The 27,646-nt window shown below is 38.2% G+C and overlaps 1 protein-coding gene across 4 annotated transcripts in view; it reads left to right on the top strand.

Annotated features, from left to right (window-relative positions):
• Nucleotides 1-27,646, top strand: part of acot7 (acyl-CoA thioesterase 7) — a 273,093-nt gene that overhangs the window by 34,903 nt on the left and 210,544 nt on the right. For all 4 annotated transcript variants that reach the window (XM_043676080.1, XM_043676081.1, XM_043676083.1 and 1 more), the window contains exon 3: nt 8,445-8,601. In XM_043676080.1, the coding sequence (XP_043532015.1) occupies nt 8,445-8,601 (157 nt within the window). The remainder of the gene's footprint in view (nt 1-8,444; nt 8,602-27,646) is intronic.

Here is a 27,646-nt window from a genome sequence, read left to right as displayed (position 1 = left end):
GGTGAATTTGAGTTCGGGGTGGAAGGTGTTGGTGAAGTGGATGAACTGTTCAACCTCCTCGTGGGAGCACGCGGCGGCGCCGATACAGTCATCGATGTAGCGGATGAAAAGGTGGGGGGTGGGGCCAGTGTAGTTCGGAAGATGGATTGTTCCACATATCCTACGAAGAGGCAGGCGTAGGTGGGGCCCATGCGGGTGCCCATGGCTACTCCTTTCGTTTGGAGGAAGTGGGAGGATTGGAAAGAGAAGTTGTTCAGGGTGAGGACCAGTTCAGTCAGTCGAAGGAGGGTGTCAGTGGAAGGGTACTGGTCGGTACCCTAGATGCTGCCTGACCTGCTGCGCTTTTCCAGCAACACACTTCCATCTCTGATCTCCAGCATCTGCAGACCTCACTTTCTCCTCAAAGATAATAGCAAAGGACAATAATTCGGGAGAGAAGTTAATTGATACCGAGTTTCATTCTGAGGTCGGAATTAAACCTTGTTCATTAATTTCACAAAGGAACAGCCGTGAATGTTATCACTCAGTGTCTTGTTTATACAGATTCACTGATGTTAAGGCAAATGTTCTTAATTATCTTATCCTCCCTGCCATACCATTTTCTAGTGTGCAGCAAATGTGTTCTGTAATTCAAAATTACATTTTAGTCTAAATGTTTAAGGACAACTTTTAAGGCTATAAACTTTCTCACTTACAGTTTTGTCAATTTCAGATAATGTAACTGCAAGCTTTTATTATGACAAGTGTAGGCATAAGAACATAAGACATAGGAGCAGGAGTAGGCCGTCTGGTCCATCAAGCCTGCTCTGTCATTCAATAAGATCATGGCTGATCTTTTTGTGGACTCAACTCCACTTACCTGTCTACTGACCATAATTTTTCATTCCTTTACTGTTCAAAAATCTATCTATCTTTGCCTTAAAAACATTCAATGAGGTAGCCTCAACTGCATCGGCAGGGAATTCCATAGATTCACAAACCTTTGGGTGAAAAGTTCCTCCTTAATGCAATCCTAAATCTGCTTCCCCTATTTTGAGTCTATGTCCCCATGTTCTAGTTTCACCCGCCACTGGAAACAACAACACTCAAAGGAAATTGATTCCATCTGGGACAAAGCAGCCTGCTTGACTGGCATTCCAGCCACTACCTTTTGCATTCAATTCCTCCATCACTAACACACAGATGCACCATTGTGTGTATCATTTGCAAGATGCAGCGAAGCAACTCACCAAGGCTGCTTCAATAGCCCTTTCCAAACCATAGGCAGGGACGATCATCCAATGAGGTTTTAAATGACCTGTTTCCCTAAAGAACAGTGTAAGCCCCTTCAAGACTAGCAATGAGATATGTCAAGCATATTGAATAATTATTTGGCATCAGTATTTACAGTAGCAGGAAATGATAACATGTTGGACATCTTAAAAATAACTATAGTAATTAATGAATCAGTGATTCAGCAAAATGAACATAATCAAAGAGGACTCTGAGTGGCCTGGCTAGCAAACTGGAAGGGTATCTTGGTCTGGGAAAAAGTGTAGCAGTTGTAGTTCAAAAGACATTAAGTGAAACAGAGAGGGTAGAAAGGAAGAAGTTTTTGTGTTAGTAGGGGCAGCTCAGACTGGCAACTGAATCATTAGAGCCAGATCCTAGAGGAATGTAATTATTAAATCCTTTTACACACAAGTGGGAAATTTATTGCCTTCCACAGCGATGAATTTGGTGACAGGAGACTTTATTTAGGGGACAGGATGGCTGGTGCCCATTTGGCATCCTCTTACTCCCCGATTGAGTCTATGGTGGGGAGTCTTGGGGACCGCCTTCTTCATGTTGCTGTCAATTCAGGCTCAAGAATGAGTAATTAATGTCCATTATAAATCTGCCACGAGTAAGCACCCATTAGAGAGGTAGGGACTCACCATGCAGAAAGACAGAAAAGTAAACCCTTTTGGGGTTGCTGGCATGTTTCTGGCTTCTGTGGTTGCATGCAATCAATGCTCGATCAAGGGACCTGGCATCAGAAAGGGTGCTTTTGAGTGTCTTCCCACTAATCTTGCTGTCTGGCAATTAATATGAAGGACTTTCCGATAAAGAGGGGATGCAGGAATCTTTTCAGTGGCCAAGACACCCTTTGTCCCGTTAATTACTGCCCAAGGGTTGGTAGAAATGTGAACACTCCTGCAAATTACAATTAATGGAGATCACTTGTAAATTTTAAATCTTAGATTGATAGTTCTTTGTTAGACAACGGTGTGATAGAATATGGATCAATGATAATATCTTTTTAATGGAGGAATAGGCTTGAAGGGTGAACTATGCACTTCCTGTTTCTACATTCCTATATTATAGATTGTGCTGTATAACAAAGTGTTATGACCCAACCACACCATGTTGTGTTAATCCTACATTGTTAAGTGTTTGTAATTGCCGATATATATTGTAGAGTTGAAAGAAGATTGTCTTGTACACTGCATTACCCCATGAAATGAAAAAAGTGTGAATTCTTGGGTAACTATGAAACACACACAATTTGATAGCAATTGCTGACTATTTCCATTGGGTGGTAGTATAAGTCCTGAGTCATGGGAGTTTTTAGTGGTCTCCAATTAGAATGCTTCATGTTCTCAAAACAGTCAGTTGTCTCTTTCATCTATTAATTTTGGGTTTATATATAAAAGCACCCAAATTAATTTGTAGCTTTACTTACTTAATGTGTTACCAAATTACATTTCTCTAACATGGGCCTTGAACTTGCACAGTGCAATGTTCATGTATGAGCACTTGATGTGGTAGTATGCAATGCTTTTAATCGGTTCAAGACTTTTCATTAACTTGTTTGACAAAGGAATTTCTTAAATGTGTACTAGGTGTCCCTGCACTGATGTTTCACCAATCCTAATTGACTAAATTATGCACATTGCAACTATGAGTGATGATGGATGGAGTTCCTATTAAATATAAGAGAAAATATTGACAGCTATCCCTGAGATAACTGAATTGGATAAATTTACTAATTTAACTTCAAATTCTTGACCTCTTTTGTGTCACTTACTGTTTTTCTTTTTCGTTACACTCTCCACTGCATTATCCATTCTCTGCAACTTATGACAACTTTCCAACCAATCTCCAAAATTCCCTAAAATATTTCTCTTTAATGCCTTTTGTCTGGAGTCCAAAATACTCTTTTTGATTTCTGATTTATTATCCTTATTTTCAGTATTATTAAGTGTTCCAGTATTTTATTTGATATTAGGAAGGTTAAATAAATAGAAGTTGTTGTAATAAATTAATGAACTTCATTTTAATCAAAAATGTATCCCATTCCTTAGAATTTTGTTGCCAAGATTTTTCACCCCAGTTTGCTAAAGTTCTTGGTTTGAGGTTTTGATTTACAGGCGCTAAACATTCTCTGATAACTCACCGACATACATTTTCTAAAAAAACAACCCTGATTTACAGGCATTCTTGTAGATTAAGCACAGGAATCCTGGCTAGTTTTCTTCTCCTTAGTCTAAGGGTACTCTGTCTTCATGGACCATGCCTCCTGTTTATGAATAGTCTTGCTAATAAATCAGTTTTAAGAAAGCACAATACTTACATTCTCATGATGTACCACAGTGGCTGCAGGGTTTATTGCAGTCTTAAATACCAAGCCTCTTCCATCAACCATGGAGCTTTTCAGTGGATCTGGGTGCTAAATCAGTTTGTAACAACTTGCTTCTAAACTGTTTTGAAGCTAGTCTATTGTTGAGAATTTTATTCTACTTCCTGCAGTGTTACAGTTCAATATTGATATGGTAGTTGAATGCTCATTGTACATTACACATATACAAACATCACCAAAAAGACTTGTTACTTATCATTGAAGAACATCACTTTATAAGTAGTAAGCATTTGATTTTAGTGTGTTGTTTTCTGAAATTAGTATAAACAAAACTTCACTTATTTAATTTGCACCTGTAACCTGCTGTTGAGATTAGTACTGGGCAAATATATGAATGAGAAGTATTTTACAATAAAAGCAGCACTTACAAATATCACAAGAATAACCAAATTTACTCTGTATTTTTTGCAGCTGCTTGTATCTTGTTCGTACCAGATTCCAATCACTCAGTACCATGCATTCACTGACCTACCAATCTTGTAACAATAATCAATTCAAAATTCTTGTCCATCGCATAGTCCCTATGCATCTTTACCTCATCCTATTTCCACCGTTTTATCTAGCTTTTTATGCCTTCCTGCACCTGTCAGTCCTCCAACTCTGGCCTTTTGTGTATTATCTGACATTGTGCATTATCTAGTAAGTCCATTTATATTGATCCATGATTCCTTTTTGAGCAATGCCTTATTAAACTATGATGGTTTTGGCATTGTGTATTACCAATGACTCTGTAAGGCCAATTAGTATCAGTTTTAATTTTAAAACTTAAGAAAGTTCTTATCCTCATATCTAAGTCTCTCCATGACTTTGCCATCTCCCTGTCTCTTCCATCCCTACAATCCTCTGATATCTGCAGTTATCCAATTCTAGCCAAATTTCCTTTTATCCTCCTGGTAGGTGGTGTCTTCAGCAACATAGATCCTAAATTCTCGAATTCCCTCCCTTAACTTCTCTGCCACTTGACTTTTTATGTCTCTTCTTTGAAGTCATTCAGTTAAAATCTAGGCCAAGCTTTTGGTTACCTGTCTTAATCTTTTTAAGTTGCTTTGTGATGAATTTTATCTGATAATGGTCCCATGAGGCATCTTAGGATGTTTTACTATTTAAGAGTGTTACTTAAATGTTGTTGCTGAAGATCTGGATCACTCACTTGGCATTGACATTGCTTGTGATAATCTTTTGCAATATATGTAACTGGCCTCTTTGAGCAGGTGGCAGGTGGCTAAACTTTTCTACACAATGAGCAATCAATTTTGTTTTCTCATTATTATTTCACTTAAATCACATAAACATTAAAGTGTAATAGTGCAGAAAGAGGCTATTTGGCCCATCATGCATGTACCAGCTCATTAAATTAACATCATCACTAGTGCCAATCTCCTGCTTTCCCCCATAAACTTGTATGTTATTTATATCTAAATAATCATCGTATGCCCTCTTGAATGCCTCAATTGAACCTGCCTCCACCACACTTCCAGGCAGTGCATTTCACACCCTAACTTCTCCCTGAGTACAATCATTTCGCCTCACATCACTCGTGCTTGTTTTGCAGATCACTTTAAATCTACCTTGTTCTTGTTCCGTTTATATGCAGTTTCTTCCCAGTCTGCTCATGATTTTTAAAACCTCAACCTGATCTCTTAGCCTTCTTCTCTTCAAGGAGAACAATCCTAACTTCTTCAACTTATCCTCATAACTGAAGTTCCTCATCTTTGAAAACATTCTTGTGACACTTTACACAACTTTTCTAATTGGATCTGCCGAGGCCAATTCGACTGGAGTTGTACCTCCTGGAATAACCAGTTAACTTGGGCTATTTTGATTCCAAGAAGTTTGACTCGAAACATTAACTCTGTTTTTGTCTTCACAGATGATGCTAAACCTGCTGAGTTTCTCCATTTTTAGTTTTGTTTTAAATCTCAAGCATATGCAGTTTGTTGTGTTTTTTTTAAAATGGTTTTGTGTCCACTTTTGAATTGTGAAAAGTAGTTGGTTGAGTACAAATTCTGTCTGTCTAAGTTTGTCTTTCACCTGAAGGGAACTTTGTTAAACAGAGGAGAAGTGTAAATTGCTTATGGCTATGTATCTGTGGCTAGTAGTGGGAGAGGTTTGAGGCCAGGAATTCAAAATTTCATACAACATATTGTCAATGTCATTTATTAACTTCTCAGAGTTTATCCCAAGACTGGCTATTACAGTAGTATACAGAGAGAGATTTTTCAGTAGTAAATGATTATACCCTCTCTGTCTGAAAAGCACAATACACTCAGCTGTCTGTTGACCTGATGCATAGAATTCTTCCATAACTACAGCAGTTACATGGGCAGATGCTTACTATTGAATAAGAAAAAGGCCGCAGTCTGCAGCTTTCTGAGGTAATTCATTGGTGAATACTGGAAGTTTAATGTTATGCTGAGACATTCAAAAAGCATTATGCAGGGAAGAAAGGGACCCTCTTTTTCATTATTAAAAGTTTGGGGTAATTTAAATGTTGCTGAAGCAGTAAATAAAGCTGGTCTTATTGCCGTAATGGGTACTTTTCTTGTTATTACATAAGGACAACCATTAGCTCCAGAGAAAGGCTATCAGCCTCTGATGCTCTGTTGTCAAGGCATTTTCCTCACAACACCACACCAACTTGCATCTACATAGTGCCTTTGACACAGTAACACAAGTCTTAAGCAAGATTTGACACTGCTGTTACCCTTAAGATTATAGGGATGTGTTGATTCTTTTCATGCCCTCTGCACCATTGGTCATAACAGATATTAAATTTAAGCAGTTTCACGTAGGTTTTAGACTGTACTTGGTTTAGTATGAGAAACAATTTAGCCAGTTTTCTTTTGTCAGCAAAGGGTAGTTTATTACAAAAAGCACTTAGTGAAACAAATATGTAAAGATTATTGACAAAAAAGGCTTAGTTTGTGCGAAGATACATATGACTTGTATTCTAACATTCCAAATTTAACATGAGGCAAATATGAGAAACTGAAAATGATGGTTGAACACACTTCACCGAACATATCAAAAAGCAAATGTGATCAGACACATTCCACAAATTTCTCAACAATTCCCTCAGATATTAGTGACACGTAGGTCACCAAATCTCATTAAAATTCCACAAGGGATTGAAGTTCTTCATTTACAGTGATCTTGCCTTGAAACTTCCTCAAAGCCACTCTGCCAAGGACTCTGTCAATCACTACTCACATTCTGGTGGTCCACCTTGCTATCCTTGAACTATGCTCTCCTAGACTTTGGAAATTGAGCCCGAGCACTTACTTGTAGGCACAGCTCCCAGCTTTTCACAAGTGGCTCACATCACCAAGTCAGTATTGCACACGATTTGTTTCTTGAACTCTAATCTGACTTGGTTGCACAAAGTAAATATTGTTGTAGGCTTTCACCCCATTCTGTGCTCTACTGATTGATTAATTCTGTACCAGCTTCGATTGAGCCCTTCGCAGCTTCCTCAGCCCTCACTACGGAGATCTATTCAACTACTTCAGGACTTCTGAGTCCCATGTTTCAGTCACACTCTTTCGTACATACACACATATGCACACACGCACATGCACACATGCACTACCCACACAGTTTTCCAGTTCCACTGCCTATTCCATTTGAACTCCTGTTCAATGACCCCTGTACTGTCCTGAATGACTTCTTGAAACCTTTGAACCATGCCTTGTCTTTATTGATAGGCAAAGTTTAACATTACTAATATTTTAAAACAGTCAAATGTAGCACCTACGGAACTGCCTGTACCCTGAATTGTGACAATATTCAGAGTGCTGGCTCCTGCATCAACAGTTGATACACAAAAAGGAATTAATCAATTAATCACTGCTCCCGTAAAGAAATAGTGGGCAGTCAACATGTAAGGTTTAAGGAAAAGAGTGGGATTGGGAGGCGTAGACAGTTAGGGATGAAATTCCAGAGCTTGGGCCTTAGACAGCTGAAGGTAGGCATAAGGGGCCTGAATTGAGGAGTGCAGAATTCTTGGAAGGTTTTGGGGATGGTGGAGGTTACAGAGATAGGAAGAGAAGAGAAGAGACCAAGGTGAATACAAAGTTGAGGACTTTAAATTGCAGATATAACTGGACCATTATGAAACTCGACGCTAGCTATCTGTCAAACTTCTGTTGTTTTATTTATAGTTTATCTCCGAACCTTTTTTTGTGCTGAAGCTGTATGTTTCCAGATAGCTTCACAAATATTCTGTGTACTGCTGTGATTTAGAATTGTGCTGCACAACATAAAGACATTGGCCAATTGTACCTGGTTGGAATACTCTTCCTCAGATAGTGGAATGAGAAGTTTTACATTCAATTCAATAGGAAAACAGTGCCATGTTTTTATCAGCATGTCAGGAAGTGTGCATCAATAGTGCAGCACTCTCTTAATGCTGAATGAAATATCAACTTAAATTAGGGTCTAATGTTCTGGAGCGGAATTTCAATTCATAACTTTCTAACTCAGATGAAAGTGCCAGCTCTGAGCAAGTTGATGCTTACACTGCTGCAGATTGGATACCGTCTGCCAATATAACATGGTATATCTGTGTCAAATGTTTATATGATACCATGGCGTTACTAGTGTTGTGGAGAACAATGCAAGAGTTCTGAGAAGTAATTGGTTGACCATAAGTTGGTGCTAGGTTAGATCAAGACCTGTAGTTGTTTCTACAGATGAATGAAAAGCAAACCGGGTTTGATAAGAGGAGCCATCACTGATTATGCTGTTGGTGATCAATGGTTTATCTTCTCTACTTTTATTTCAGGAACGCTGTGTTGCTGTATTGGCTCGTGTGGAGCGCACAGACTTTCTCTCACCAATGTCCATTGGGGATGTAGCTCACGTCAGTGCGGAGATAACCTATACGTCAAAGCACTCTGTTGAAGTCCAAGTTAATGTCATGGCTGAAAATATACTCACAGGTAGTGAGAACAGAATTTTTAAATAATAACCTGGATAAGCTTTGTTTATGCTTTGCTTTGTATTCACTCTGCCTGTTTCTCTCTCTCTCTTTAACAAAACTGCCTGCTGAGAAACCAATGCAAATTGTTTCTGATGGCTTTCATTCTGTCCCCATATTTTTCCTAATGAATAGGTGTGGTAGATTATCTATAAAAATTCAAATGTCCCTTCATTTATCCCAACAATTAAAGGGAGTCAGGGGGCTGAGTTGAGTATGGTTGTCATTACAGAAGAGAAAATGCTCGAAAAGCTAAAAGGTCTTAAAATTGATAAATCGCCTGGCCCTGATGGGTTACATCCTAGAGTTCTGAGGGAGGTGGCTGAGGAAATAGCGGAGGCGTTGGTTGAGATCTTTCAAAAGTCACTGGAGTCAGGGAAAGTCCCGGATGATTGGAAGATCGCTGTTGTAACCCCCTTGTTCAAGAAAGGATCAAGGCAAAAGATGGAAAATTATAGGCCAATTAGCCTAACCTCGGTTGTTGGTAAAATTCTAGAATCCATCATTAAGGATGAGGATTCTAAATTCTTGGAAGAAATTTTTTTCTTCTTTTGAATGTATACAGAAAATGACAAAAAAAAGTTGAAAGAGCCAGTTTCAAGATAGAAACAGTCTGATGTAATTGAACAGCTGAAGATTTTCGGAGGATGCGACTGTATGATTGTACCTGGCTTCTGTTCCTATTCTTACCTTCTTATCTACTAAATGTTCCTCATAACTTTACCCTTTATCAATAAAACAATTAGCCATCTTCAAACTTGTTAAATCTTCTGTTTCCTCATTTTGCCAAAGCAAATAAGCTCAATTTTTCTAATATTTCCTTCCAGCCAGATTTTCTTTCCTTCCCAGAAGTGAACATCGATTGGGTCAAATTAATGTCTGACCTAATTAATTCATTGAAAAAATCCCGCTAATAATGAAATCCGATACTTATTTACTACTTTTCTTAAGTAAATTAATTTATCTTCTGTAATTCGCAGGTTATTTTCTTGATCAGTATGTTGTACTGTGATTCCATTTTACATGTATTCCATTTCCTTGGTTCCAAACAATTTATTTCACAATGACCAGATTAAATTGTGCAAATCGTTCTTTTACAGGAAAGTACCAAAGAGAAAGGAAAGATTGGATTTAATTCCTCTTACACAGAACCATAAAAACAAGACAGTTGGGGCTGTTCAACCTATCTAGTCCATGCTGACCCAAAGACACCCAGATGCCCTTCCTAATTTCATCTTTCAGCACACAGCCCATAGACATGCTTGAATCTTTCTCTAATATTCAGGCTGCCTTCTTACTTGATGGCATCTGCAAAGATTTTACTCATACAACTTCAATATAGGAGACTAGGACCCGTGGCACAGCCTTAGAATTAGAGGGGGTAAATTCAGAACAGAAATGCGGAGACATTTCTTCAGCCAGAGAGTGGTGGGCCTGTGGAATTCATTGCCACAGAGTGCAGTGGAGGCTGGGACGCTAAATGTCTTCAAGGCAGAAATTGATAAATTCTTGATGTCACAAGGAATTAAGGCCTACTGGGAGAATGCGGGTCAGTGGAGTTGAAATGCCCATCAGCCATGATTGAATGGCGGAGTGGACTCGATGGACCGAATGGCCTTACTTCCGCTCCTATGTCTTATGGTCTTATTTCCGTGATGCTTGAATTGTCTGCTAATCCTGCGTGCCTTGTCCCAAAAGGTTTAAGGAAACAGCCTTATTTTGATGACCTGACCAGTTGAAGCTACAATTTGCTTCCATTATATAGAATTCTGTTCCAATTGTTTCCCCTGAATTGAGTTACATTATACTGATTCAAACTGAAACACTGGCAAGATGTCCAAGGTGGGAGATCATTGGAATAGTAATTTGCAGCATACGTTAGGCGGTCCTGGAGTTACACATTGAACAAATAAAAGCCCTGAGAACATTTTAGCTATTGAATTAACTTCACAGGAAACATACTGGCAAAGACGATGACAACATCCCAGACATATGGCAAAGTGAAAAGATAAGGATGTAATCAAAGAACAGAGTCTGAATTACTTCATACTATTTTTAGCAATCTGGTTACTGACTTGAAATTAAACTTTGGCCTATGCTATTTCAATGATTAAGGTCGCACATAGAGAGCACTAAATCTCAATATGAGAAATCATAAATGTCTTGAATATATAAGGTAGACAAATTTGCTCATAATTGTTAGAACTAGGGATGAGAATGTATAATGAACATAATGGGATAAAACTCATTTCAGTAAAAACAATTACAAGAAAGGAAGAATAATTGAATCTCTGCAGTGTAAAAGCAGATCATTCAGCCATTGAATCCACACCAACCCCTCCTTCCCAGACCCACCCCCTACCCTATCCCATGGCTAATCCACCCAGCCTGCGTGTCACTGGACACTGTGGGTCAAACTAGCATGGCCAATCCATGTAACCTGCACATCTTTGGACTGTGGGAGGAAACTGGTACACCCGGAAGAAACCCATGCAGACACAGAGAGAATGTGCAAACTCCACACAGACAGTTGCCCGAGGCTAGAATTAAACCTTGGTCCCTGGTGTTCTGAGGCAGCAGGGCGAGCCACGTGCCACTCCATCTCACTGGTTATTCCATTTTATTCAGTTAAAAAGAATTTTTTAAGTGCAAGAAATTGCCTAATGGAGGGTTGTGCGCATGTATGCATGAACACCATGTGCACGCATGCAGGGAGAGTAGCAACTAACAACTTTGTTGTCCTTATCTTCCTCCACTGTATGTATGGATTCTTGCTGATGGTCCAGGTCTTGGACACCAGATGCATTCTAGCACCAGACCCAAGGAGCAATTATTGCTATTCCATGCTGAAAGTATCACATCCAACCCTGCAATAATCAGAAATGGAAACCAGAATTATTTGACTGCATCCAGATACCCAAGAAACACACCTAACTAACACATCTGTTACTTTTCAATTAAGTTCAGCCTACTGAACTCTGAGTAGACAATGAAGCCAAGATTTTGTGCTCTACATAGTTCAGCTACATGGCAATCACACAATCTGAAAGTTGTAAATCGATATATAAATCAATCGACAGCTCAAAAACCAACTGTGTATATTTGTAAGTAGTACCAAAAGGATACAATTCCTTTGAATTTACTTCCACGGGTTATGGTTTTCTGCAACTGTTGACATAATTGATATATAGGTCATGAGGTAAACAATGTACACTTTCCAGCAGAATTCCCTTTGTAACGTTCAGAAGCTGAAATTTGGTGATGTTTCTTTCCTTAGCTCAGGGCACTCAACTGCTGAGATAACCCAACTCACCTTTGAACAGATTGAATCTGAGACATTCTGTTTGTCTATGGTCTATCCTTTTTTAAACTTTCATGGAATTCAATGCTATTGGCAAAGCCAGCATTTGTTACCCCACCCTAATTAACCAAGAAGATACTGGTGAACTGCAGTGTTTAACTACTCTAGTACATCTGGTGTAAGCATACACACAGAGCTGTTAGGAATGAAACTGTAGCGTTTTGACCTAGCAACAAGTAGTGGGATAGCAATACAGTTCCAATTTTTACATGTTACAGCTTTTCTGTGCACTTGCTACTCGTGCTTCTAGGTGATAGATGCCCTGGGTTTGGAGGCTGTTGTTGAAGGCTGCTGAGTTGCTGCAGTGCCACATACTGCTGTTACTGTACATTAGTAATGGCGGAAGTGAACGTTTAATTGGTGGATGGTGTGCCAATTAAGTGAGCTGCATTGCCCTGCAAAGTCTTTGAGTGTTCCTAAAACTGTCATCATGAAGGCAAGTGGAAACTACTCCATTACATTCCTGATTTATGCCTTGAAGATGATGGAGAGTATGTAGGGATTGGAGCAGTGAGTTACTAGCCATATAATTTCCAAGTATTTCCAGTATTTATGTGGTTGGTCCAGTTAGGGTTCTGGTTATTGGTAACTCCAAGTTTGTTGATGGCCTGGATTCAGAAAAGGTAATGCCACCAGATATTGAGGGGAGATGGCTGAAGGTAGAGAAGAAACACAGATAAATTGCTAACATTTTCAAAAAAACTTAAGCTGAATTTCCGATATTGAAGTGAGGCTCTGATACTCAGCCTATAGTTTGAGCCTTTTCCTAAAGCCAGTGTGCACGAGAATTAGGCAGCCCAAGGCAGTAAAATTGAATATACTGGACATGTAAAATTTTTAAAAGGTTGAAAATTTATGACAGGTTAGCTAACACCTGTAAAAGGGAAAGACAGTTTTGGGTGCATACCTCTCTTTAAATCTGCTTAGTATGCCTTCTGGAAGATACTGTTTTAACTTTGCAGCACTGGATCCAGAAATGAAACAATACAAATTACGAGCCTATCAATTTAGATTTATAATAATATGCCAAATTTCATTTCATTTCTTGACATAGGTGTTGCTTTTAAACATTATATAAGTTGAATGCATTAACAAACTTTGTGCATTTATCATTGATCTTTTATCAGTACAGATATTTTCTGATCATTTCCAGCTCTCAATAAATTTTACAGTATTGCAGCATCTGTATTCTCATCCACATGCACCTAACCTTGAGACTAAATTACATTTAATGTTTATTTACAAGGCAGCTTGCTTTAGACTGTACAGTACCAATTCTTAATGGCCTTCACCGCTATTTGTTGCCTTCAATAAAGGAGACAAATTGTAGGCCACACATTCACTAACAGCGAACCATAAACATGTTGGAGAGTGTAGTTACTCAGTACAATCTTCCCTGTTTGTCTATGAGGGTTGGTAATGAGAAGAGTAACTTCTTTGTTTGTAATGGAAGAAATATGTGGCGCAGACACAAAATCCTCTTTGCATCCTTTGTATAGACATAGTAACTTCAGTTATCTAGTTTAATTAGAAAAAGCTTGTTGATTATCTTCTGTAAATAGTTTTCCTGCAACACGTGTTGTTTCACAATTCAAAGTTGCTCTTGTATCTCTCTTCAGGAACATTTTCACATGTATTTATTTGTTGCAGTCCTTCACCTTGGTAGTGCTTTTGGAATGTTCATCTATTTCAGTGCCTGTGAGGCTCTGACTCGTCGGGTTGCAGAAATGACAAAACCTAGTACACTCCATATTTAGTATACTGAGTATAACCTTCTCAATATAAATGCACTGCTTGTAATTTAGCTTACACACATGGAAAAAACATTGCATTTAAAAGGCAGCACGCTGAATGAAAGTGGTAGATTCTGAAATGCAATTTGTCAATCTTTATCCTCTATACAACAACAAGCTTCCATGCTGGAGCAGAACAGTGTATCTTTGTGGCAATGTGGCAATCACCTGGTGACGTCTCAGTGGGCAGAACGTTATTAATCTGAAGCAACTGTGTGGAGTTGGCCATAAACGACAAGAGAAAAAGTGCAGCAGAGTCAAACAGAATGTGTTTCTTTAGCAGAAATTGTCAACTAAGTGCTAAGGAATTTAAGTGGAATGAACTCTTTTCTGTAGTGTGGATTAAAAAAATGACAAATTGAATGATCATGAACACTGAGAGAAATACTTCTGTCTTAGGAGATATCTTTAAAATGTTTTATGTTTCTGTACTGAATTAATCTTCGTATACAGAAGGAGATCTTGGAGTCCTTTAAACGTTGAGGGATGAATGAGTAATAGACAAGAAGGAAAATGATTAGGGATATTAATGAAGCATATATATAAGCAGGTGATTGGACTTAATTGATTAATTAATTGACTGGGTAGAGGATTTTATGGTGCAGTGGTAGTGTCCCTATCGCTGATCCAAGTGACCCAGATTCAAGTTCCATCTGCTCCAGAGGTGTGCCATAACATCTCTGATCCAGTTGATTAGAAAATAGATATGTAAAAAAAATTGACTGGGTAGATATGAAGGAGAAAGAGGTGGGACCAGTGAATGACAGAAACTGTATAACTGAGTGGTTAATAATCTCTATCTACAATAAGGGTGTCTTAATGTCTATCTGTGACTGACTGACTTATTTATATACATATGTATGTATGTATGTGAAGATTGGCAAGGGATGGTGAAAGCATGATGAAAGGTAATGGTTTCATGAACCTTTTAAGAACTGACAAAGTTGAAAAATTGGGGTGCTGGACAAGATCAAACTCTAGAGAGTTAGAGCTGAATGGTTGGATGTGTGGCCACTGACACTGAAAATATTAGAGGGAGTAATGAAATAAAAGTAAGCCAGTATCAAAGAAGCAGAGATGTTTTCAGTGGCATTTGGGTGAAGGTGATGGCAGATACCAGATATAGGAAAGGATAATGCTGTGGAAGTATTTGAAAATGCAGATTAACGATGGTTAATCCTCTGAGTCACATGGGCTGCTGGAGCTTGGGAAGTACAGGAAAATTACCTTTTGTGTAGGTGAAACATAACATTCTGACCTATTTGTACTTGATGAAAAATGGTATAAGAGAGGTTGACAATCTTATAGTGATTAAGACACATTTGACAAGATTGATCAAAAAATGCACAAATTTCTTGATCAGAAATGCAAAGTCTTCATTATGTATCTAAATTATCCTAAGTCACAGCAGATTCAAGAAGAATACTTATACTCAACTCCATATGTGAATGATAAGTGTCATTAGGAATGTGTGATGGCAAGCAAGGGCCAGTGAAGTCCAACACTGTGCAAACCTGCCTGAAATGCACAGAATATTTCAGCACGCGACGCTCTCTCTGGACCAAAACCAAGTTGTTTATCCCCCGACCCTCACCCCCACCCCAATTTTAGGTGAAGATAACAATAACTTTCTCAAAGAAAGTGTAGTTATCCAAGTCCCTTGGTTGGAGCACTATCAGAACCTTCTCAATTGGGAGTCAGTGTTGTCAGGCAAAAAGAATCTCTTAACAGCTTTGGAGATCATTGGAGATATTTGGATGGGTTTCCAATACATGCTAATATACACATGGCTATCCAGTGTAAGAATAATAACAAGCTGCTAAGATACGCACGGCTATCCAGTATAAGAATAATAATAAGCTGGATAACAATAGTACAGAGATCTATCGAGGTGATGCTGACATAAGCTCTCACTCAAACTCTCAGGCTTTCCTACAAAAATCTGGAGAAACAAAGATAATGTCTTGCAACATTTATAATCCACTATTGTTTGTTTTTAAGAAAAGCAATGTAACAATTTTGAGAACAGTAAAGGCATTTTCCCTTTGTTCACTGTGGGGAAGATTCTCAAAAGAAACCCCCTTGAACAGTCACCTATTTGTCAATGAAATTCCTGCTGTGGAGAGTAACATAAGGAAATAGACTTGGAATCCTGGATCAAAGAGACTCCTTCAAAATCCAAACAAAAAGATTCCTGTGACATTAACATTTATAATGTAATGCAAAGTACAAATTTATTAAACACTGGCTTTAAAAAAAACATAATGTGCAATATATTAAAGTCAAATATAATGCATCTGGAAAGAATTCCAGTTATTTTGTATAGCAATGTTTTTAGTATAGCAACGTTTTTAGTATATATTTGATTTTCCCATATTATGTTCTAGTTAAATTGAGAGCACACTTAAAATATATTGCCTTCAATATATTTACACAATTAACACAGCTGGAACTTGTACACTTGTTATAATGTCTGTCCAAAACACTATATAATACTACATCACTTTGGCACTTCTTACAACCAGCAACAGCATTTTCTTCACAATTTCAGTTATTTGCACTGATGATATTTAGTGAGAGCCCTTTTATATAGTTTTAACAGTTTCAAGGAAAGGAAGAGGTGGAATTCTGAAATTTTGAGGTGCCACTAAAAGAGATGGTGTGATGAAAGCAGAGAGAGAAAAAACACTTGCTGGAGAGCCTGCTTGGTATTCTTAAATCAAAAGAAATGACCATAGCAGATTGATTAATTGAAAATAAATGAGAAGTTTTATAGCTAGAGTGAAAGCTTCTAATGTATGCTTTTGACAACCTGAAATATGAATTTGGAAAAGCAGTATTCATTTTTTTGAGATAACACAATGAATTGATATGGTGCAACCAGAAACAGATACTTTGCAGTTTATGCATTTTAAGGAAAATGAATGGTGAGTCCTCTATCCACAGGTACAATAAGATCATGACATGTCTTGTGCTAGCCCCAGTGCAATGCATTGTAATATTGAGTCAAATTGGCTTCTGGAGTTAAACATTAACATTATATCAGGTTTGCTTTTGCACTTTGGCTCAATCCATGAATCAACTGTGCACAATCACATTGCTCTAGTTCCTGAGTCAGGACTTCTTTTCTCTTCTTGGCTTGTTATTGCAATCTCTAAGGTAGGTCATTAGTGCATTAAATATTGTATGTATCTTGCTATTGATCTAAACCATGTCATGCGGCAGGAGACCAAGTGAATTGAGGCTGGAAAGATTTTTCAGGAAGTAAACATCCTGCTGATTCTTCTGACCTAAGTTAACCATGGCATGTGGCATTATATTAGTTTTGCTAGCCTAATATAAAGATACATTGTCCACCTTTTTACAAAGGTGAATACCTTCAGTAGTACTTTCAACATCTCTGCAACTAGACCCATAAGCTTATGAAATATTGTTGCCAATATAATGTTTAATTGTACAACATCTACATGCATGTCTTTGATATGCCTTTGTCCTCCATTTAAAGGTCAGGAGAATATAAAGTTTTTTGCTATAATCCTGCACAACAATGCTAAACTATACCGTCTAATTATTAATGAATTACTGATTCTTGATTCTGTATAAGTAAATGCTCACTTTTATACTTTGAAGGCAGCCAGCATGTAAGTAAACATTGTATATGCAGTTCAGATTTCTGCCATCCACCACCACGCATGGCCCAAAAGTAGAAAACTATTATATAACAGTGCAAAAAGAGGCACCAAGTGTTTGATTGTCAGCAACTAGAAAATCTGCAATTAAAACTGATATTTAATAGTGGAGAAGCAGTAGGGAATGAGAGAAATTGTAAAATAAATTTTCCTGAGCACTTCCCTTGAAGCAATGTTTTACAGCAACTGACAACAGAAAATAATCAGAGCAGAATTTATTCTGTATGTCTGTCATATCCAATTAGCCTCAAGTTTCTAGGGAATGTGTTACATTCTGTGAAGAGGACTAAAATATACAAAATGGGCATATCACATATTTTTGTAACCCACCCACCTACGTCATTTTATTGCTGAATCAATTTGACCTGTGTAGCAAATTCTCTTTTAAAAATAAAGATATATATGGGTGGTCAATGACTGCACTTTGAGTACTTCTTAAATTTTTGATCAGTCAAAAGAAATTAAGGGTGAGAGCGGCTTTTGGTTAGCTGGATGTTGTTCTCAAAAGGAGACATGCAACATTTCCATATTGTTGCTATAGATACCATCCTGTCAGGGTTGTTTTGGTTGGGTGTGATGCAAATCTCATTCCCAAAAGCATACTGTCAGATTCAGTTTGAGTCAAGACCCCTGTACATTTTTAGCTACATGTTATTATTATTTTGTGGTAGACCAGAAACAAGAAATAGATTATAAAACTTACCATTCTGTTTCTTTCTTTGGCATTTTAAATGTGTTTTAAGATGGAGAAAGGTTTGAATTCCAGTAAAGTTCAATGATTAATTAGAACAGGTTGCCATGGAAGAGTCAGTGGATGAAATTTGCATATAAAAATGAAATATGGGGGACGGCTTAGAAATGGAAAAAGACCCTGTTTAGTATTTGGTATCTGTTTTGAACATTATAGGTACATATATTATGGTTTTATGTTTGTGTTGCACAAACAGGTTGTTTAAAGGTCCTGAAATATATTAAAAAAGGCAACACTTTTTATCCAATATAATTTTTCATTCTGTACATCTGGGAGCCTAGATCATTTTGTAGGTAGATTTATCTAAATTATGATTTTGCCCTTTAGATATAGTAACACCAACATCTTTGCTCACAGTAAGATATCAGGAAAAAAAGAAATATTTTAAATATAAAAATATTTGGTACATCACAGTAAGTAAGATGTTCTCTCAGAGTTATATATCAGTGAGATTATAAATCTGCTGCAATAAATGTCTTTTTGACTACATACAATCCACAGAAGAAATCATTCTTCCAGAATGTTCAAGGTACTCGAATCCTTACATTGCTAGGATGGCAGGTTTTAATAAAATAATTCCCTAATAAAATTTGTTGTCTATTTGGTTATAAATATTACAGAATTTATCAATTGAAACATCTCCTGAGTCACTATTATGCAGTGCAAAAGTTTCAATCTGATACACTTTTACAATTAGCAGTCAGCAAATAGCTGAAATGTTTGTTAGAATAACTTTATTTTCTCATAAAGATAGGAGAAGTGTACTATAATAGGAAGGGGGTCTCAAATTTCATGGCTACTTTTGGTTGGAGACAGCATGATAACTTATTGAAAATAAGGGGTGTTCAACGTACAGTTCCATTTTGATTTGTCTTCAGAATTTTTAATTGAATGCTTTACCCTCTTAAAAGCCAGCATGTGATCTCAAGAGATTTCAAGGACCTGCCTCAGCTAGTTGCATGAAGAACTTAGCCTAGTTAAAGAATGAGGAGAAAGTGAGGTCTGCAGATGCTGGAGATCAGAGCTGAAAATGTGTTGCTGGAAAAGCGCAGCAGGTCAGGCAGCATTTCCAGCAGGCTAAGATAAAAGGTAGGGAGGAGGGATTTGGGGGAGGGGTGTCGGAAATGTGATAGGTGGAAAGAGGTCAAGGTGAGGGTGATAGGTCAGACTGGGGTGGGGGCGGAGAGGTCAGGAAGAAGATTGCAGGTTAGGAAGGCGGTGCTGAGTTCAGAATTTATCTTTTAAGGACAGTGAGACAAAGCTTTCAGTAAACACTATTATCACAATGCAAACAGTTTAAACAATGCAACTGTCAAAACATAGTTAAGGCTCACTTCTAATTCATAACAGTGACATGTTTTGATGCGGGAATGGGATACATGGCAAGTCAACATTACTTTGAGGATTGACAGCAAGACTGCCAGTCCCCTTTTCAGTAATGGATATGTCCTAAATACTGACAGTGTTAAAAACTTACAGGTTGAGAAACTAACAGGGTACTGTGAATCACTGTGTCCATGTAGCTTCTGCCACTTGCAAATGGAATTGCATTTCTCAGTGACTTCATAATAAATCCTTTCAGTTAGCATGTGAACATTACCCACTCCACCTCACGCCCCCAGAATTACCTTGAAATAGCACTACTTCTGACTCATCATGGGAAACCCAGGAGTTAAACAAAATTACATGCACTATTCTTATTTAAGAATAATATCAATCTGAGTTTTTCTTGTGAAATTTTTTGTTACTCATTTCTCAGTGGTTGGGTGAATAATTCCAGCTTAATGTGCAAGACAGTGGATTGAAAGGAAGAATTACTTTACATCATCTTTCATTGCTACTTTGCAGCAATTGACTAACTTCTGAAGTGCAGTCATTCCTGTAATGCAACTGATGAATACATAATAGTCCCACAAATAGAAATGAAACAAATCAAAAAGTAAGAATGTGCATTTAAGTAGAGCCTTTCTTGAGTTCAGGGAATCCTACAACTAATGATGTACCTTTGAAATGTTGTCACTTTTGTAATGCAGGGAAATGCAGAAGAAAACTTGCTGCAGCCAATTCCAACAAACAGCAGTGGGACGAATGTTCAAATAATGTGTGTTTTGGTGACGGTTGTCAGGTCAATATTAAATCAAGCAATTCGTGAGCTCCCTGACTCTTCTGTGAATAACAGCAGAGGACTTTACATATTGAATTTTGTTTCATGGCTCATCTAAAATGTGACACTACTGACAGTGCAGTACTCCCTCAGTGATACAGTAGTGTTGTTTTAAGGAGAAGATTCAATGCCTTGTTCCTCATAGAGTCATAGAGATATACAGTGTGGAAACAGACCTTTCGGTCCAACTCATCCATGCCACCCAGATATCCTAACCTAATCTAGTCCCATTTACCAGAACCTGGCCCATATCCTTCTTACCCTTCCAATTCATAAACCAATCCAGATGCTTTTTAAATGTTGCAATTGTACGAGCCTCCACCACTTCTATCTGGCAGCTCATTCCATACATGTACCACCCTGTGCGTGAAAAGGTTGCCCCTTAGGTCCCTTTTATATCTTTCCCCTCTCACCCTGACCCTATGCTCTCTAGTTCTGGACTTCCCCACCCCAGGAAAAAGACCTTGTTTATAAACCTCTATATGGTCACCGCTCAGCCTCTGATGCTGCAGGGAAATCAGGCCCAGCCTATTCAACCTCTCCCTATTGCTCAAAGCCTCCAACCCTGGCAACATCCTTGTAAATCTTTTCTGAACCCTTTCAAGTTTCACAATATCCTTTCAATAGGAAGAAGACCAAATTGCATGCAATATTCCAAAAGTGGTCTGATCAATGTCCTGTTCAGCTGCAACATAACCTCCCAACTCCTATACTCAATGCTCAAAGGAAAGCATACCAAATGCTGCCTTCACTATCCTATCTACCTGCGACTCTACTTTCAAGGAACTATGAACATGCACTCCAAGGTCTCTTTTTCAGCAATACTCCCTATGACCTTACCATTAGGTCTCTAGAACCTTTGTCATTTATCTTTTCTGTATTTTCTCTAATGCTTTCACATCTTTAAAAATGTAGTTCTCAGTATATTTTAATGATCTTATCCCTAAGCCATCTGAATAATTGTAATACTAACTAAGGATAAAGCCGCATAGCCCAACTGGACCATAGGCTGCACTCACATTACAGAGAAACTACTGATGGTAGTTTAACCTAAGGGTCACCACACCTCAGGGGAGTGGAGCAGTTGAGCAGAGGAGCATCTTTCATGCAAACTTTGGCTGGTTTGTGAATTAAAACCGCAATGTTGGCAACAGTGCATTGCAAACCAGTCGTCAACCAACTGAACTATCTGACCCTCTTTCACAGTTGATGCCATGATTGACCTTAAAAAGACACTGCATCATAAAGTCATAGAAATGTACAGCATGGCAACAGACCCTTCAGTCCAACTTGCCCATGCCAACCAGATATCCTAAATAAATCTAGTCCCGTTTGCCAACTTTGGCCCATAACTCTCTAAACCCTTCCTATTCATATACCCATCCAGATGCCTTTTAAATGTTGTATTTGTGCCAGCCTCCACCACTTCCTCTAGCAGCTGATTTCATATACACACCATCCTCTGCATGAAATATTTACCGCTTAGGTCCCTTTTAAATTTTTCCCCTCTCACCTTAAACTGATGCCTTCTAGTTTTGGACTGTCCCAAACCAGGAAAAGACCATGTCTATTTACCCTGTCCATTGCCCCTCATGTAAACCTGTAGAGGGCCACCCTTGCAGCCTCTGATGCTTCAGGGAAAATAGCCTCAGCATATACAGTCTCTCCCTATAGCTCATGCCCTCCAATCATGGCAACATCCAGGGTAAATCTTTTCTGAACTCTTTCAAGTTTCACAACATCCTTCCAGTAGCATGGAGACCAGAATTTCACACAGTATTCCAAAAGTGACCTGACCAGTGATCTTCTAACTTCAATAGTCAATGCACTGATCAATAAATGCAAGCATACCAACCGCTTTCTTGACAACATGTCAACCTATGACTATAGAATACAGAACATAGAACAATACAGCACATGCCTTCGGCACTCGATGTTGTGCCGACCTGTGAACTATTCTCAGCTCGTCCTCCTACACTATCCCATCATCCATGTGTTTATCCAAAGATTGTTTAAATCTCCCTAATATGGTTATACTTGCAAGGAACTATAAACCTGTACTCCAAGGTCTCCTTTTTGTGCAAGTTCTTTCTTTCCAATATAGTTGTAACGATACTACGACTATAAGAGGTATATTTTGAATTTTTTTTATGAAGAAACATTTTGACAGAGGTAGCAAGTAGTCTGCTCTGAAGCAAATAAAGGAAACAGCTTATGAGGCTTTGTGGTTTTTTAACAAGTTGGAACAAGAGAAACAGTCTGAATGCGTGGGGTCAAGCTCCACAGAACCAGGATCTTTTTCAGTTTTAACCTTCACTAGTAGTTGTTGGGGTCTTGACACTGGTTAGAGTCATAGAGTCATAGAGATGTACAGCATAGAAACAGACCCTTCGGTCCAACCCGTCCATGCCGTCCTAACCCAATCTAGTCCCACCTGCCAGCACCCTGCCCATATCCCTTCAAACCTTTCCTATTCATATACCCATCCAAATGCCTTTTAAATGTTGCAATTGTACCAGCCTCCACCACTTCCTCTGGCAGCTCATTCTATACACGTAACACTCTCTGTGTGAAAAAGTTGCCCTGTAGGTCTCTTTTATATCTTTCCCCTCTCACTCTAAACCTATGCCCTCTAGTTCTGGGCTCCCTCACCCCAGGGAAAAGACTTTGCCTATTTACCCTATCCATGCCCCTCATAATTTTGTAAACCTCTATAAGGTCACCCCTCAGCCTCCGATGCTCCAGGGAAAACAGCCCCAGCCTGTTCAGCCTCTCCCTATAGCTCAAATCCTCTAACCCAGGCAACATTCTTGTAAATCTTTTCTGAACCCTTTCAAGTTTCACAACATCTTTCCGATAGGAAGGAGACCAGAATTGCATGCAATATTCCAACAGTGGCATAACCAATATCCTGTACGGCCGCAACATGACGTCCCAACTCCTGTACTCAATACTCTGACCAATAAAGGAAAGCATACCAAACGCCTTCTTCACTATCCTATCTACCTGCGACTCCACTTTCAAGGAGCTATGAACCTGCACTCCAAAGTGTCTTTGTTCAGCAACACTCCCTAGGACCTTATCATTATTCCTGTCACTGGTAATGCTAAAACCTGGGCTTCTCTTCCTGCTGTTAGAATTCCATGTGAGACAATCTATTTTACTGAATTTTCCTTTGCCAAGGTTGTTTATGGGATGTCACTATATTGCAACAGTTAATTAGTGGTATTTAATAAATATATTGCTTTGTTAAACATTTCAATAGAGTTACAGTTAAATCAATTCTTTTCATTTTTTAATTTTGTCTATATTTAACTGTAGTGTTTTGCTTAATGTTCAGTAGTTTGACCAAATTGAATTGTATCTGGAACACAATGCCCTACATTTACCTTTAAAATAAGAACACCAGAAGGCCAAGGCGGTCTTCTTCATGTATTTTGAAGGGGTTAGATCTGGTCCATAACATAATGCATGCACTGGTCTTGCTCTGTTCAATCTTAATGTCTCTTACTTTGGTAAATATTATTTGTACAGAGCTGAAATTTACTTTCTGGAGAGGTGGGGTGAAAATTACAGGAAACATTTTCATCAGTAGTCGAAGGAAATTTAAATTAGTGAGCACTTTCAGTCCTTTAGTGATTATTATTAGCTGTTAGCAGTATTTAATAATTATTAACTAATAGCGTGAATAATGTAACAGAATCTCTCAACTTGGAAATGTGGATGAAAAACCATGTAACATAGGACATCAACAAGATTGGAAAGAACAAGGATAGATAATTAGACAAATCAACAAATAGTTATTGGGCATTTGCAATGTTTGTATTCCATTCAATTTTTATTTAGTATTTGAAAAGAGACTTGGTGAAATCATTGTATTAAAGAGCCAACAAAATCTTTATGGAATACATTTGTTTAGACCCAAGATTGTTTATGGCCATGAAAAGGTTGTCATGCTCAGAGTGTCAATCAGAAACTGAAATCCATTGATACTCATGTGAAATTGGATATTGGGCCACATCAATGTGATTCAGGTTAACTGCATACTCCACTAAGTCTGTTACACTTTGGTTGAGGGTTTGTGGAACCAGCATTAGGTCTTTCATTAGCATATGTTAAGGGCAAAATGCTTGTAACAAGCACCAGCCAGAAATTTCTGTATATCTCAAAGCTGCGATCACTCCAGCCATGCTTCTGCTGCAGTTTGGCTTTGGGTATAGCCTTCATATTGGTGCATTTTTCATCAATTCAGTTTGCAGAACAAAGGCACAACATTGTCCCATTTTTCCTCATTTGAAGCAATGAAATTATAATAGAATATATTCTTCCACCCTATCCTGAAAATGCTGACTTCTGCAGGTAAATGATTTCATGTCTCCTGTCTGTCCTCCATAACCATTCCCAAATGTTTTCCTTCAAAACAAGCTTGTCAATCGGATATTTAACCATGACAGCAATTGCTACCAAGCCTGATCTTCTCCATGTCCAAAATCTACACATGGAAAATGTTCCTGCTGAAAGTCAGGAATAGTAACTATATTTGATTTCCTCATCTGGTCCTCCCTAGCCCAGATATGCTGAGGCAAATTGTAGCACTCCATCACTGACTCAGCTGAAAGTAGCCAGGGTGACACGTTCATCAAAGATTGAATGCCTTGAATATAAAGGCTATGAAATATAAAAGTGAATATTTTGGTCTCCATTCAGGATCAAAATTGCGCCAGAATGATAGAAACTGATAGCATTTAGGCTAGTGCTCTATATTTAGCGGTGTCTATACAGAACAAGAATTATTGGATCTGTATGCTGATGTGCTATGTTGTTCCTTGAACATAAGAGGCTTTGTAACACACTCCTACCATTGTTAAGTTGCCTACACTTCAGAAGAGGTGCAGACAGTTATGTGACATTAGGTTTGGCAGCACCCACAGAGAGAGAAAATAGTTAACATTTTGAGTCTGGTATGACGCTTCTTTAAAACTGAGGGAGAGTCATACCAGACTCGAAATGTTATCTGTGTCTCCCTCCACAGGTGCTGCCAGATTGTGCTAACTTTCTCCAGTATTCTTTAGGTTTGTTTCAGATTTCCAGAATCCACAGTATTTTCCTTTATGTAATGTTAAGTGGCTCATTTATGTACCTCAATTACATGAATCCAGCCACCTGGATGAGGTGACAGATATAGTCTTCAAAAGTGTGTGAATAACTGCAAGAAATTGTGCTAAGAATTCTGACAGGAATGTCACCTTTATTTTAAGAAATGTAATTTGTTTTTGAAACATCCCATATAACTGGCGGTTTACTAAATGGTAAAAAATACTTCCTGAAATGAAAACAAAAAATACTGTGGACTGTCAATGCATCTATGGAGAGAACTCCAGTCAGTCAGTGACTCGAGTATAAGACTCAATCCTCATCCTCAACACTTCTCTGATTTAAAAAGAATGAAGGAACATTTGTAAAGGTACAGGAAAGAGGGAAGGAGGAAATACATAAAATGTCCCTACACACAAAGAAATGACAATACCTATAAAGTTCTTAGGTGGACAATATAATATGGTTAAATGACAGAAAAGATATGTTCAGGAGATAAAAGAAGGAAAAAAATGAAATAAATCAAAGAAATATGAGTCACGTAAAATACAGTTTGCGAGAATAACCAAAGCGATAAGAGAGATACCCATCACACTTTCATTGAGCTTCATTGGAACAGTATAGCAGGTCAAAAAACAGAGGGGTGACAGTAGGAATAGAATGCAGAGATGCTGGACTAATGGGAAATGAACTCAAGGCTTACATGCAATTCCTCTATCCACTATTGAGGTGACAGTAGATGGATGATGGTCCTTTACGTCCTTTTGTCTAACAAGCACAGAGGAATAGGATTAGCCCATTCAGCCCCTTGATCCTGATCTGGTGGAGTATAAATACTTAAATCACTAAAATGTAGTGATGCAGATTAATGTGGCCATTATAAAATGGCAAGCTAAGCACTGAGGAAAAATGTTGGATATCAAAAGCAGAAAAACTACATTGAGTAGATATAGAACCTTGGTCAAGCCATATTTACACAATACAAAATTCAGGTCTCCATATTATACATCCTACTTCTGCTGTACATCTTATGATGTAATAGGACATGAATGCACTGGAGACAATGAAAAAAAAAGCTTTATGAAAATTATACCAGATTTGACAGGCAATACTTATCAAGAAAGATTGGATAGGATAAGGTTAGGTTCTCTGGGATAAAAAAGAAAGATGCAGGGTAACCTGAGAGGTTATGAAGGGTTTTGTAGAGTAAACATTGAGAAGGTAGTTACAAGTAAATACAATCGAAAATGCAGAAGGAGCTTCTTTACTCAGACCAATGTTATGATGTAGAACTCAGAATTCTAGTTGAGGTGATTTGCATAGCTGCATTTACAGAGAAGCTGCTAAGTATGAGATGGAGAAAGGAAGAATTGTCAGCATTGAATGAATAGGAGAGGAGGGGGCTTGTATAGAGCATAAACATCAGTATGGAATACTATGGCCAAATGGTTTATTTCTATACTGTACATTTTCTATAATTTAATAAATGTAGTCATGATTCGGAGATGCCGGTGTTGGACTGGGGTGTACAAAGTTAAAAATCACACAACACCAGGTTATAGTCCAACAGGTTTAATTGGAAGCACACTAGCTTTCGGAGCGACGCTCCTTCATCAGGTGATTGTGGAGGGCTCGATCGTAACACAGAATTTATAGCAAAAATTTGCAGTGTGATGTAACTGAAATTATACATTGAAGAATTGATTGTCTGTTAAGCCTTTCATCTGTTAGAATACAGTGATAGTTTCACTTCTTTCATGTGTAAATCACAAAACCCTTTTTTTTAAAGTTGCATTCTCGGGTTAGCTGTTAACAATGGTGATAGCAAGACAATATGTTGAAGGTAGTTCAACATATTATCTAGCTATCACCATTGTTAACAGCTAACCCGAGAATGCAACTTTAAAAAAAAAGGGGGTTGTGATTTACACATGAAAGAAGTGAAACTATCACTGTATTCTAAAAGATGAAAGGCTTAACAGACAATCAATTCTTCAATGTATAATTTCAGATACATCACACTGCAAATTTTTGCTATAAATTCAATGTTACGATCGAGCCCTCCACAATCACCCTGATGAAGGAGCGTCGCTCCGAAAGCTAGCGCTTCCAATTAAGCCTGTTGGACTATAACCTGGTGGTGTGTGATTTTTAA

Source organism: Chiloscyllium plagiosum, chromosome 34, assembly GCF_004010195.1.
Source record: "Chiloscyllium plagiosum isolate BGI_BamShark_2017 chromosome 34, ASM401019v2, whole genome shotgun sequence".
Classification (NCBI taxonomy): Eukaryota; Metazoa; Chordata; class Chondrichthyes; order Orectolobiformes; family Hemiscylliidae; genus Chiloscyllium; species Chiloscyllium plagiosum.
The sequence above is the reverse complement of the archived record's forward strand: the minus strand, read 5'-3'. Positions and strand labels throughout refer to the sequence as shown.